The 13,226-nt window shown below is 46.4% G+C and overlaps 2 protein-coding genes and 1 long non-coding RNA gene across 4 annotated transcripts in view; 2 read left to right on the forward strand and 1 right to left on the reverse strand.

Annotated features, from left to right (window-relative positions):
- On the forward strand, nt 1–3,985 carry LOC144113887 (uncharacterized). Its single transcript, XM_077647264.1, has 8 exons — nt 1–128; nt 214–326; nt 403–439; nt 502–586; nt 671–826; nt 912–1,111; nt 1,179–1,414; nt 3,870–3,985. Exons 1-8 carry the CDS (start codon nt 126–128, stop codon nt 3,913–3,915), a joined length of 876 nt encoding a protein of 291 aa, XP_077503390.1. The 5' UTR covers nt 1–125; the 3' UTR covers nt 3,916–3,985.
- On the reverse strand, nt 1,748–12,918 carry LOC144113896 (uncharacterized). 2 transcript variants are annotated; one of them, XM_077647280.1, is made up of 7 exons: nt 12,276–12,918; nt 11,135–12,123; nt 9,145–9,238; nt 8,444–8,539; nt 8,266–8,336; nt 5,436–5,513; nt 1,748–4,798 (listed from the first exon to the last, which is right to left on the reverse strand). In XM_077647280.1, the coding sequence occupies exons 2-6, from the start codon at nt 11,253–11,255 to the stop codon at nt 5,509–5,511; spliced, it is 387 nt and encodes a 128-aa protein (XP_077503406.1). In that variant the 5' UTR covers nt 11,256–12,123; nt 12,276–12,918; the 3' UTR covers nt 1,748–4,798; nt 5,436–5,508. The 2 variants fall into 2 exon arrangements, with proteins under 2 accessions (XP_077503406.1, XP_077503407.1); XM_077647281.1 differs by lacking the exons at nt 9,145–9,238; nt 11,135–12,123 and having other exon boundaries at nt 12,768–12,918.
- A 39-nt stretch (nt 12,919–12,957) lies between these two features.
- Nucleotides 12,958–13,226, forward strand: part of LOC144113904 (uncharacterized) — a 41,294-nt gene continuing 41,025 nt past the window's right edge. Inside the window, exon 1 of the long non-coding RNA XR_013310906.1 lies at nt 12,958–13,037. This is a non-coding gene — a long non-coding RNA (uncharacterized LOC144113904). The remainder of the gene's footprint in view (nt 13,038–13,226) is intronic.

A 13,226-nucleotide genomic window follows, 5' to 3' on the forward strand; every position in this document is an offset into this window, starting at 1 on the left:
CTTGGCTCATGTTGGCTTTTCTCAAACTGGTATTTTCTGTGCGTAGAGCAAGAAACCTTCTATGATTCTGCGTTTCTGCAGCGTGTTTGATAAGAGTCAGTAAATATTCTTTTTCAGTTGGTAAAATGGTAAGTATTTTGTTTAGCAGGTCCAAATAATGCACAATCTGCAACTTTTTATACATATATATATTTTTTCAAACGCTATGACCAGCCGCTGAGCCGGCTGAGCTCTGCAAGCAGACGACGGTCAAGAAGCGCAACAATGAGCGTTCATTACAAACTTTGTTGGCATGAAGAGATCGTGTACAAGTTCAAACTTGAATGGTGAGAAATCAAGGTCGTCGAAAGGAATCCTCTTAATATGTACAACTCTAACCAGAGGTTGTTTTTTCTTATACAGGCCGCCTGACAGCGCCGACATATTGCACCACGAACAGGTCAGGTCCTCATCTACCGGTTTCATTGGTTCACTTCCTAACAATTTTCTTTTCCTACACAGGGTATTATTGAGTCCATAGTACAGATGTCACGCGAGGGACAATGCCCTTCGAGTCTTTCCACGGCAGAATTTGCCGTAAACATTCGTATCCTTTTCTTGCCCGTGCTACATTTCGCACTCAAGTGCGCGTCCGCTTGACACTAGTTAAGCCTTAACAGGTACCGCGAAGAACTGTCCGAGTGGAAGCTGAGTGGGCTAATATTCTTCGAGAAAGACGGGGTGACGTACGAACCCTACCATCACCAGTTTCTGCTGCGCATCCAGAAAAAGCACGTCGATCTGCCACCTACAGCACAGATGGCCCCCAGCGTCTCGAGTAGTGAAGGTTAGCGATCTCGTTTCAGTGAACTCTTCTCATTTTTTTCCTCTCGAAAAAACAGCTTCAAAAGCATGAGGACATCTTCCCACAGGACTCTCAACTGACAGCTCCCTGCCGACGCCATTGGAGCAGGAACCGCCGCTGAGTGATGAGGCGAGACGCAAAATCAGGCTGCCTGCACACAACCGCCAGAAAAAGCTTTCGGATACACGCGCAGCTTTACGCGGACAGTCCAAGCGTGACCTGCTGCGCACAACGCCGTACGAAGTTCAGAGCAGCTTCCGTCAAGTGGTAAGGCCTTGTAGAACTAGGGGGCACTTGGAGCAGTGATTTTGATGTACGTGAAAACCATTTTCAGAGGCCAAGTTATTCCAGGCGCAAACTCACCATCAGCAGATACAACATACCCGACCCAATCTACAGAGCGATTCTTCAAGCTGTGAACGCCTCGGAACAAGTGCAAGATGGCACCATCATCATCCTCGACAATACCATTCTCCGAGATGGTATGGGGCCTAGGGCCATTGATCAGTTCGGCCGCTGTCTTGCTCCAGCATCCACAGAAGGCAGTGGAATACTGCACACATTGAAAAGGTAATTGCAGCGGGAAGTATTCTGTCATGACGGCATGGTATAGTTGGCACGACATTGCAATCTTCATGTCGGCTATCAGAGACACCGCAGTGGAGGACCATTGATTAATTTCAACCACCTGAGGTTCTTTGGATAAACCCAGTGAAATAGTATACTTACATGCACAACCAGGACACAGTGCTGCTTTCTTTTTTAGCTCAGGGAGCAGTAGTTGTCACTGTATATTCACTATGAATATCCAAAAGCTAAGCAGTAACTATACTAAAGAATGCATAAAATGCCAAAATAAGGCACATACATATTCCAATTAAAAAACAATGAGACTGCAGAAAGTTTCTTATAAACAACATGATTTAATCACAAATCTACAGAGCAACATTAGTTCCAGGTACTCACAACACTGATGATCTAATATATCAGCCCTGAAACTGAAAACAACACATATATGAAGTATAAAATAATCATCATCAGTATTAATACTCATATTCTGTCAACTCTGTAACACAATAATCTGACTACTCATTACGCCTGGTAAAAAAGACAAAATCAGCAACAAGCCAGATTTTGTTTTCTCAACAGGACAGAGGAATGAAAACTCAAGCACAAATAACAAAAATGAGCACCCATAGCATTCCTAGGCCAAATGACACCAATAAAGTGTAATGCAACTTAAATGTAACTCTGAAATTACTCCTTTACTGTCTACTGATAAAACGTTGCCTCAAAGTATTTCTCCAAAAGTGTGTTACCATAAAACATGACAGTATTAATAGTAAAGCTTCACGGCAAGCTCACTTACCTGAAAAATTCCCAAATGTTGCACACTTAACGATAAAGAAGGAAAACAAGCTCACTTGTCATCTCAAATGTTAAGTGTGGCCTTTAATGAGCCTTAAGATTAATGAGAATAAGTCAACTTCCAAAGCCGTCAGACTGGGCCACTTACTAGGCAGCATATTTTTAAACATTCACCAGTTCTACAGAACACTCTAACACTTAACTGGAAAAACATTCTTAAGTGTGATCTCATCTTTCCCAAGGCATGTTACTGTAATTTCCGGCATACAGTCTGCATCAGGTGTAATTTTTTTTTTTTTACTAGATAATCCGTACTCGTTATATAACCTGCAAGCGGTACATAGATTCGCATTGAGCTCTATTGGACTTTACTGAAAATGCTGTATAGTCCACGCCTATAAATTGTCCACAAGGCCCAAAATTTTAACTTTTAAACATGTACAGTCTGTGGACTGTATACCGGAATTCACAATACATTGCTGGATGCTGCATCATAGCATTAAGTGTAGAACCTATTAGAAGTGGATACCAGCTGGCTTGGAATGTAATTTAGGCACAAAAGGTAGTTGGCTGGCATTGACACCAGTAGATCTCGACACTGTTTCTACCACGTTTATGACCGACTAATTTTTCTTTTGCAGACAAATGAGTCAGGGTGTTAGGCTATCGGAGAACCTTGCACACGTCTTGTTTTGCCATGTCTTGTACAAATAGCCACAAACTTAAAGGGACACCGAGGACAACTAGAAGTTGGCTGTAGTGACAAGATACCAAGTTCTACAAAGAGACCGCTATCACCAGAAATGGCACTTTTATAAGCTAGAAAAGACTAGATGCATGCGTCGCCATTACCGGTCGATTTCGCAAGTAAAATGCATGCGTGGACACCGTTCTTTCGATGCGGATCCCAGACGCTGTGCTACACAGTCATTCACTTCAAAACAGTGGCAGCCCATCCTTTTCGGTGTGGGCATTACGGGTCTGAATTGACTGGCAGGAAGATTTTTATATTGAAAGCTGTTATAGCTTTGGTTTAGCTATATAAGCCTGCATTTACCGCAGAATCTACAGCGTCAGCTGTAAGACTTTAATTATTGAGTGAAATTAATTTAATTCAATGGCCACCTGCCAACAGCGGCAAAGTGGAGAGAGGGAAACCTACTTCTCCATGCTTAGGAGAGAGGAGGGAAATTGTGAGAGGGAAGATAGAGAGAGGGTGAGAAGCAATGGGTGGCCAGATCATATTTCGCTAATTCGCATTAGCACAGCTAGGCTTTCTCTTAAACGGACTATGCAGTATATTAAATGAGATTACGTAAAGCAGACGAGAGATAGGCATTTCATCACTTGTCAACCTCAACGCAAGAATTTTTAAGCTAGCATCAATAACAACGAAGATGGCTAAACCAAAGCTATAACAGCTTTCACAGTAAGCTTAGCTCTACAAGCTCTTAAATCCAATTTCCTCACCAATAAATGTGTCTTGCTGCCAGACAAAGTCAACATATCCAGAAAGAGCCTAAGAGTGATTATTTGTAGAGAGCATTAACTGAATGGCGTTGGCCTCAGTGTCTATTTAAGTTGGCGCTTTCTTCACCCCGGTCTGTTAAGATCTGTGGCCAGTGCAGCGAGTAACATGGTCTACTTTTTATTTCAGGTGCGTTTCGGGAGTTCTTGGCAAGATATCAAACTGGATTTCATAAAACACATTGGAAAACACCACAATAAAGGTTCGAGTTCAGTGCCTTCAAGTTGGTTGGCAAAAGAAGGCAATGCAATCTTTGTTTCTTACCTCATAACCCATGAAGGTGTGAAACTTACAATGCAATTGTTGGAAAATTTTGGAGCACTTAAAATGAAAAACTATGATGAGCAGAGGCTTAAGTCAACCATTGTTACAGACTGGAAGTACAGGCATTGCAGTACACTGTAAGTCCTAGAGAAGGTATGCTTGATGATGAAATTGATGAGCAAGATTCCAGAGGTATTGATTTAGCAACCGACATAAGCAAGTGAATGCCATGTGCATGATGACATTTTGGTGATGCAAGTTCTTTGGCAAACGCTTTGTTTCAAAGAACAATAATACATGAAAAAATGACACGGTCATCAAAACTGTATACCCCTCAACTCATTCTGAAGACATGCGGGTGTTCCACACTAAACCAGCCGTCCTTCCTATGATTCAAACAGAACACACACAATTGATATGTTGCACATTGGTCCAAATATGAAACCTAAAAATGTGTGCACTTCACTATATACAAAGACGGGTAAAAACTTGGCAAGTTTCACAACTCTACTGGATTAGGGTTTAATAAATAAAAATGGGGGCATCACTTGTAATGAGTGCCACTCAGGAAGGATTTGCAAGATAGCATAAAAAATATATACGAAATAATACAAAGTCAACATGGCCTGTCCTTTGAACATGCGAACAGACTTCGTTGTAAACCGGTTGGCAAAAGTTGACACAGGGGGTTGCGACTGGAGGACATGGACAAGGCCTCACTGCTGTAGGCTCCAAGAGGTGTCGTGAATGCCACGGTAGACCATCTTCAGAGCATCCAGCCTTGGCATGGTGTTCTGTAGTAAAAAGCAAGTGTTTAGCAGCTAATGCAGGCACTTTACCATGGCATCAAACCTTGAATGAGGTTTGGTGCCATGGTAACTTTTTTACCATGATTTTTTTACCACATTAGGCATACATGCACCGAAATTATCTATAGATTTTTGTTCTGCACACTAATTTCAACTGGCAATACGAGCAGCAACTAAAGTTTGAAAAACTGAAGAGCTTCTCACTGTTTTCAGTTGACAACACTTTATGAAGACGTTGAGCATACTGATAGCCATTGCACCTGTACCATGATCTTTCGAGCAGAAAATAACAAAAGGAGAACCACCAGGAAACCTGAAGTGGGCCTAGCATTCAAATTCCACGTTCTCATTCCAACCTTTTTACCTTCTGTCTTCAGCTACTATAGGGCGATTATTCAATGTAAGTATATCCAGTCTTCACCAAAGCATGTGAGCCATTCAGAGCCACCAATCAAATCCGGGCTATCGTGCTTATAGTGAGCATATAAATCTAACCAGAGGCAATGATAAGGATCTGACAAATCATTAAATTGTTCCAGTGATAGCAATATACACACAATACTTCTGGTATCATTCTGCCCAAAATTACAAGTTCAGAAAATGATGCAGTTTCAGAACTCACTTGAAGTAAAGGAACCAGGCTCGGGACCTTGGAGTCCACATTGTGCAGCAGGATCACCAGGTAGAAGATGACACTATGCTGCACGTATTAAAACGGAAGCGGTCTTCAAGCTACATTCAATTTCATTAGTGTATCATATCAGATGAAAGCACGCAAGCTATCTCTGTAGGCTTCCTTACCACGTGCTTATCCCTCGCCCTCTGTTTTCACTAACCCCTTTCCACCTTCGGCTATAAGTATCAGCACTGAATAAACAAGCACGTTCTTTGTTATCCAGACACACTGGCTGTCCATTCCTGTCGTCCCGCTCCAGGACGATACATGGTGTCAGAAGTGGGGTGAAGGCGACCAGTTAAAACGACAGCTTCCGGGGCTAGCCGAACGTAAGGATTGACGCCATGGAGCACCTAAGGCCGCCCGAACCGCTGCGTTTGACCGCCGATGGAGGAAGGAACTGGAGGCTGTTTCGTCAGAAGTTCGAATTTTTTCTTCAAGCCATGGCATGCACCGACAAGCCAAGATCGGAGGCGGCAAAGACGGCCCTGCTGCTCAGCGTTGCTGGAGAGGATGCCTTGGACGTTTTCAACAACTTTGTGTGCACCGAGGAAGACAGCAAGGAAGACTACGCCACCGTGATTGCCAAATTCGAAGAATACTGCGTGGAGCAACAAAACGAAATCCACGAAAGGTACGTCTTCCGTTCACGTCGTCAGGGCGAGGCGGAACCTTTCGAGCAGTTTGTACGTGCCCTAAAGAGACAAGCGCAGCAATGCAACTTCGGGGCCATAACAGATGATATGGTGCGCGACCAAGTTGTGTTCGGAACCAATTCGCCAAAGCTTCGAGAGAAGATGCTCAGGGACAAAAACCTGACCTTGGGAGCAGCTGTCACCTTATGCAAGGCGGCAGAGACTTCAGCTCGCCAAAACGAAGTCTGGGGGAAGGCAAATGAAGAGCTTGATATGAGCGCTGTTACGGCCAGGAAGAGTGCTCAGACAGGGTCCAGGCGCGACCCAAATTGTACGCGGTGCAACCGCAGACATGCTTCGAGATGCTGCCCAGCCTACGGAAAAACCTGTTACTCGTGTAATGGGCAAAACCATTTCGCGTCTTGCTGCAGGAAACAAGATGACGTCTACGAAGTACAGCATGAAAGCGACGACTTCGAGGTGCTGGACGTCGCTGTCGGCAGCGCTAACAGAGAACGTGACTGGCAAGTGGACGCATGCATTCAAGGCCAAAACGTGAGGTTCAAGGTTGATACAGGGTCGCAGGCGAACGTTTTGCCGCTCTCTATGTTCCGCAAGCTTAAGGCCATTACCCTGATGCCAAGCGGCGCCGTTCTGAGATCCTACGGGGGTAACGTTATCAAACATATCGGCAAGTTTTCAGCACCCGTGACGGCTGGCGACCATAAGGTGTGGGCTGAATTTTTTGTTGTAAAGAAAGACCACAGTGCTATCTTGGGCTTGGCAACCAGCGAGAAGCTAAGGATCGTCCAGCGCGCTGTAGAAAACGTGACGATGACCCAAGCTGAACCGATCGTCAAGGAATTCCCACGGCTTTTCCACGGGATAGGACGCGCCCCACGTGAATACAAGATCGTACTGCACAAGGAAGCCCTGCCAGTCGTCCAGCCAGCTCGAAGGGTTCCCCTGTCACTGCGAGAGCCTCTCCGTGCGGAACTGGACCGGATGGAAAAGGAAGGCATCATCCAGAAGGTCAGCAGCCCTACAGACTGGGTAAGCCCGCTTGTCATTGTGTTAAAAAAAGACGGCAAGTTGAGAGTTTGCATGGACCCGAGACGCATAAATGAAAGCTTGAAGAGAGAACACTACCAAATGCCTCGCCGCGAAGACATTGAAGCGGACTTGGCAGGCGCGAAGTTTTTCTCGCATCTCGACGCAAATGCTGGATTTCACCAAATCCCACTAGATGAGCAATCATCCAAGATCTGCACATTTGCTACCCCCTTCGGCCGATATCGGTTTCTTCGACTTCCATTCGGCGTGGCATCAGCTAGCGAGGTGTTTCAGAAGGCCCTCAACGAGGTTTTCGATGGCCTCCCAGGCGTACGCGTGTACGTGGATGATGTGCTGATTTGGGGTGCGACAAGGGCGGAACACGACCAGAGGCTGCGCAGTGCACTTAAAGCAGCTGAAGAAGCGGGCCTAACGTTTAATGCATCCAAGTGCAAGTTCGGCGTACAAGAAGTCTTGTTCTTGGGAGACATCATTAGCCACAAGGGCATTAGGCCCAATCCCGATCTCGTGGATGGTCTTCTGAAAATGCCCAAGCCTCAAGACAAATTGGCGGTACAGAGGTTGCTCGGGGTCGTTAACAACTTCGGCAAGTATCTGCCGTCACTTTCACAGCGCACGTCAACGCTTCGTTCTCTACTCAAACAAGACTCCATTTTCTATTGGACATCGAATCACGAAAACGAGTGGCAAGCTATATGCCAAGAGTTGAGCGAAGCACCAGTGCTTGCCATATTTGACCCATGCTTGCAGACAAAAGTGACTGCAGATGCTTCTCAAAGTGGCGTTGGCTCGGCGCTCTTACAACGTCACGGGGATTGCTGGAAACCAGTAGCGTATGCGTCAAGAGCGCTGACCGAATCCGAACAAAGATATTCACAGATTGAAAAAGAGGCATTGGCTTTGGTGTTCGGTTGCGAAAAGTTCAATCATTTTGTTTATGGCCGCCCACACATCCTCGAGAGTGACCACAGACCGCTGATAAACATATCGAAGAAAGGCATAGCCGACATGCCGCCCACGGTGCAACGTTTTTTCCTTCGATTGCTCAAATACGATTACACCCTCACCTTTGTTCCCGGCAAACAGATGGCCCTGGCTGATATGCTGTCCCGGTCTCCTGCTCCTGACCACAAGGCACCTGCAGACACGTGCAACGTCGAAGTTCACGCGGTGACGGTTGTGTCAGCACTCGTGAGTGAACAGACAGCCACGAAACTTGCACGAGAAACTGCTAACGATCCGTACCTTGGCGTAGTGCTGCGGAAGCTAGCGAGGGGAGAGACTGTGGACGGTCCACTGAAACCGGTGGCTGCCGAACTTTCCGTGGTCAACGGTATACTCCTGAAAGGATCGAAAGTAGTAATTCCGACAAGCATGCGCAGAGATATGCTAAAGCGGATTCACGCAGGTCATCTTGGTCAGGTGAAGTGCAAAGCTAGGGCTAGGCAGATGGTCTATTGGCCGAGCATAAACTCTGACATTCAGTCTCTGATCGAAAGTTGTCCAACGTGCAAGACTTATGCTTATAAGCAACCATCAGAGCCTTTGATTCTTCGGGCAACGCCTACTCAACCATGGCACCGTGTCGGGGTCGACCTCTTTCAATACTCCGGAAGACATTATCTGTGCGCCTACGACTTGATGTCCAGTTTCCCAGAGGTGGAGCTGCTGCCCGACACGACAGCCAGTTCGGTTGTCGATAAGCTAGGTGCAGTATTTTCCCGGTACGGCATCCCTGCCGAGGTTTGCACAGATAACGGCCCGCAGTTCAGCAGCCACGAGTTCGCTCTTTTTGCGCAGCTTTATGATTTCAAACATGTGACATCAAGCCCGGAATATCCTCAATCTAACGGGCTCGCGGAAAAGGGTGTACAAATCGTGAAGCGCATATTCTAAAGAAAACGAAAGCTGCTAGCGAGTGTTTCTGGCTGGGAATGTTGAATTACAGGGCAAGTCCTACTGAAGATGGTCGGTCTCCAGGCGAGCTGCTCCAAGGAAGGCGGCTGCGCACACCCGTGCCGGACTTCAATCCCCTGCCTACTGTACGGGTGAAAAAACACCGACAGATAAGCCACAACGAGCGAGCTCTACCACGCCTGAGCAACGACGACGTGGTACGTGTGAACGGCAAGTCATGGTCACGAAAAGTCAAGGTGGTTGGATCGGCCGGTCCGCGGGCCTTTCACGTGCGCACAGAGGACAATACCATTCTTCGGCGCAACCGCCGACACCTTTTGGCTACGAAGGAACAATGGTCTGATGACTCATCAGACGACGAAGATTTCGGCGACAACAGGGCATCGTCACAAGGTGTGGCGTCAACTGCCCCTGTGGCTCCACTGACGCCAGCTGAGCAGTCAGCGCTTCAGCTACTGCGAAGGACAACACGACAGATGCGACCACCAGAGCGTCTGGGTTACGACCAACACTTTCAGCAGACAAGCCAGCGGTGTTGAGCTTGGCGGTGAACAGCTGTTGAGAAGGAGGATGTATCATATCAGATGAAAGCACGCAAGCTATCTCTGTAGGCTTCCTTACCACGTGCTTATCCCTCGCCCTCTGTTTTCACTAACCCTTTTCCACCTTCGGCTATAAGTATCAGCACTGAATAAACAAGCACGTTCTTTGTTATCCAGACACACTGGCTGTCCATTCCTGTCGTCCCGCTCCAGGACGATACAGTTAGGATTAGAAACAAATCCCTTATAATCGCTGAGCAAATATAGTTTTAACTGATGCGAAATGCCAAGCTTGAGCACTCCTCATAGGGGTGCAAGCTTTCTAAAGGCTGTTTCGAAGTTTAATACATACCATTCTACATGACATTACTCGCAGTGACGGGCACTGCAGGCAGGCTGCTTAATAAGAAAAGGAAAGATGGTTCCTAACGTACAGATATTAATTTTGCACAGCCTACACATTTTGAACACATTAACTTGTTGTAAACGGATATGCATAAAAAATGCTATGCATTATGGTAAACATAAATGGAAAGGCTTTAGCATCAACTACTAGCATAGGTCGGCAGACTCACTAGGGCTCACTCAAGCTCGCATTCAGATCCTGATCTGAGTCATGAGTGAGTTTGGACTTGCATTCAAATCATGATCTGGGTCGAGAGTCCGGACTCACGTTCAGGTCAGGATCTGTGTTTTCGGGATGATGGTGCATGCTTAGCGTTTTTCCCCGCCTCGTTTGCTGACAGCACAGGGGAGGAAAGATTTACTACTGCGACTGAGGACACTTAAGGGTGAGGTGGCTTGGCGACGTCTATAGGCAACCAAAAAAGATGCATAGAAGACGGCCTTTTTGTCCCTTCTTCTTCGTTAGTGTATGTGGGTGCGGTAATGAGCCAGGAGGGGGCAGTGTTGGAAGCTTTGACTAAGTTTCGCCATGTCGCTGCGTGGCGGGGTCCGTTGTCGCATGTCTCGGTCGGCTTAGGGGCAAGTCACTTGGGCGCTTAGTGAGCATGTGTGCTTCTTGAGACGAAACAAGTGAGTGAACCCAAATGAGCCTTGAGTCGAAATGACTGAGCCCAGATGAGTCGCGTGAGTCGAAAGACGTGAGTGAGCCCTGATGGGTCACAAATCTAAGTAAGTCGTGAGTTGTGAGCCAAAATGAGCGTGAGTTCATGTGTTCGTTTCAGCCCGGGCCATGAGAGTAGGAGTTTGAGTGAGCCCACAGGTTGACCAAACTTTTGAGCGTGAGCCTGAGTGAGCAGTTTTGATTTTGCCGAGATATGACTCCTAGCCTACACTAGTGCATTGCTCATCCTTCAAGAAACATTATGCCATGTGCCTTGAGAGGAACAAGCATAGAGAGAACAAGCACACCGTTTCTATAATCTAACCACTACGTCTGGCCATCGACTTTTCGCTCGTAAAGACACTGTTGTAGTAAGTGAGCCCCGAGAGTCGTAGCTAAACACTACGGTACCATGGATATGGCTTCCGAGATGACGACGTCCTCGATGTTTTCCCTGTTGAAGAACTGCGACTCCTGCCTTCCGGTTAAGAATGTCGTCGTCGTCTGCAAACCTAGCGACTAGCACCCCCATCAGTGAAATCCCTTGCTTACTTAACACTTATCCGTCCCAAATTAGAATATGCATGCGCGATCTGGGACCCTCATCAAAATAACCTTTCCACTACTCTCGAATCTGTACAGAATCGCTCAGCTCGTTTCATTTTCTCAGCCTATTCTTATCATGTAAGTGTAACTCAACTAAAACGCAATGCTCAACTCACAACTTTAGCGAACCGCCGAAAAATTTCCAGACTGTGTCTGTTTCATAAATTCTATCATCATCCACATCTCAACTCCATTATCAGCCCCGCACATCGCATCTCCAATCGCACAAACCACGGGAAGGCAGTCTACCCTCCCCCTGCCCGCACTTCTGCGCATCTGTCATCATTTTTCGTTCATACAGCAAGTGAGTGGAATGACCTGCCAAACGCCATCGTTGATCAGATCGACTCATTGTCATTCAGATCGTCAATTGAAGAAATTTACTGCTGAAGTTCCACCCCCTCATGTAATACCCCTGAGGTATTAATAAATAAATCTTCACTGCTGAATGTTACGCTGTCTCTGTCAGCATTAGAAAAAAATAATAAATGAAAACTTAACAAACTTATTTACACAGGCTGCCTAAGCGTACTCGCAGCTCTTTACTCTAGACGTGCTGTCACACTGCCACTACATGGGGACATGCTACTTGGGGACATTGTACACAATATATCAACAGCTGCAGCTGAAGTAAATAAAATTCTGCTGTGTGCCCAGATCATGATCGAAATAGAGACGACGAGGGAGTAGTCTGGTGTGTTGTTCAGCTCACAACAAGGCAATTAGGGAAGTAAACATGCCTTATAACGATTGCATGATGTTGGTACATTGTAAACTAAGGGAAAAATGGCAGTCTGGAAAAGCAGCGCTAAACAGACGAGGACAGAGACGAGGCGACAAGGACGGGCGCCCGTCCTTGTCGCCTCGTCTCTGTCCTCGTCTGTTTAGCGCTGCTTTTCCAGAAAACCATGTACCAACACGCCCAACTCGCCGCATTAAAAATGGCAGTCTCTGTTGGATAACAAAGTGAATAACAAACTAGTAAAACCAATGTTATGGGGAATAAGAATCATGTACACACGAGGAATGTTTCAAGGAATTGAATCTATGCCACCTTCACATAGGACACACGGCTTGCACATAACTTCAAACTGACAAACTAAGATAAGCGCCCATGAAACATGCGGCAATGAGCTCGCGGTAAAGCATGTTTTTTATTTTATTTATTTATTTATACATTCTGCGATCTAGTACAAAATAATACTGCTAACATTCACAGCGCAAGACGAACACGGACACGAGGGGAGACACCACAAAGCGCTGCTTCAACAAAAGTTTATTGCTGTGCGAGCGACTATACAGTATTGTGCGTTCTTATCGCTGACACTTTCAAAAATTTCCCCGCCTCAACCGCTGGCTCGTTTGCGGTGAAACTGCACACAGAGCTTGCGTATTATGGTAACTTTTGTATCGTAGCAAGTTTGACAACGGTACTTACTTAGTTGAGCCGTGCATGATGCGAAAACATAATCGTCTACGTAGAGATCGGCAACCAAAACCCGCAGACGACGCTTTTTCGCTGAAGGGCGGCAGTTGCGCTATCTTTTTTCGGCAGCGGAAAGCGTCACGTCTAGGCCGACTAGGCTTTCCGCTGCCGAAAACAGATAGCGCCACTGCCGGTTCTCAGCGAAAAAGCGTCGTCTGCGGGTTTTGGCTCGCCGATCTGTCGTAGACGCTTACGTTTTCGCATCATGTGCGCCTGAACTAAGTAAGTACTATTGTCAAACTTGCTACGATACAAAAGTTACCATAATACGCAAGCTCTGTGTGCAGTTTCACTGCAAATGAGCCAGCGGTTGAGGCGGGAAAATTTTTGAATGTGTCAGCGATAAAAACGCACAATACTGTATATGGCGTACAGCGGGCATGCGCAGCAACGAAAAGGTACAATCATGAG

Source organism: Amblyomma americanum, chromosome 1 (assembly GCF_052857255.1).
Source record: "Amblyomma americanum isolate KBUSLIRL-KWMA chromosome 1, ASM5285725v1, whole genome shotgun sequence".
In the NCBI taxonomy this organism is placed as follows: domain Eukaryota; kingdom Metazoa; phylum Arthropoda; class Arachnida; order Ixodida; family Ixodidae; genus Amblyomma; species Amblyomma americanum.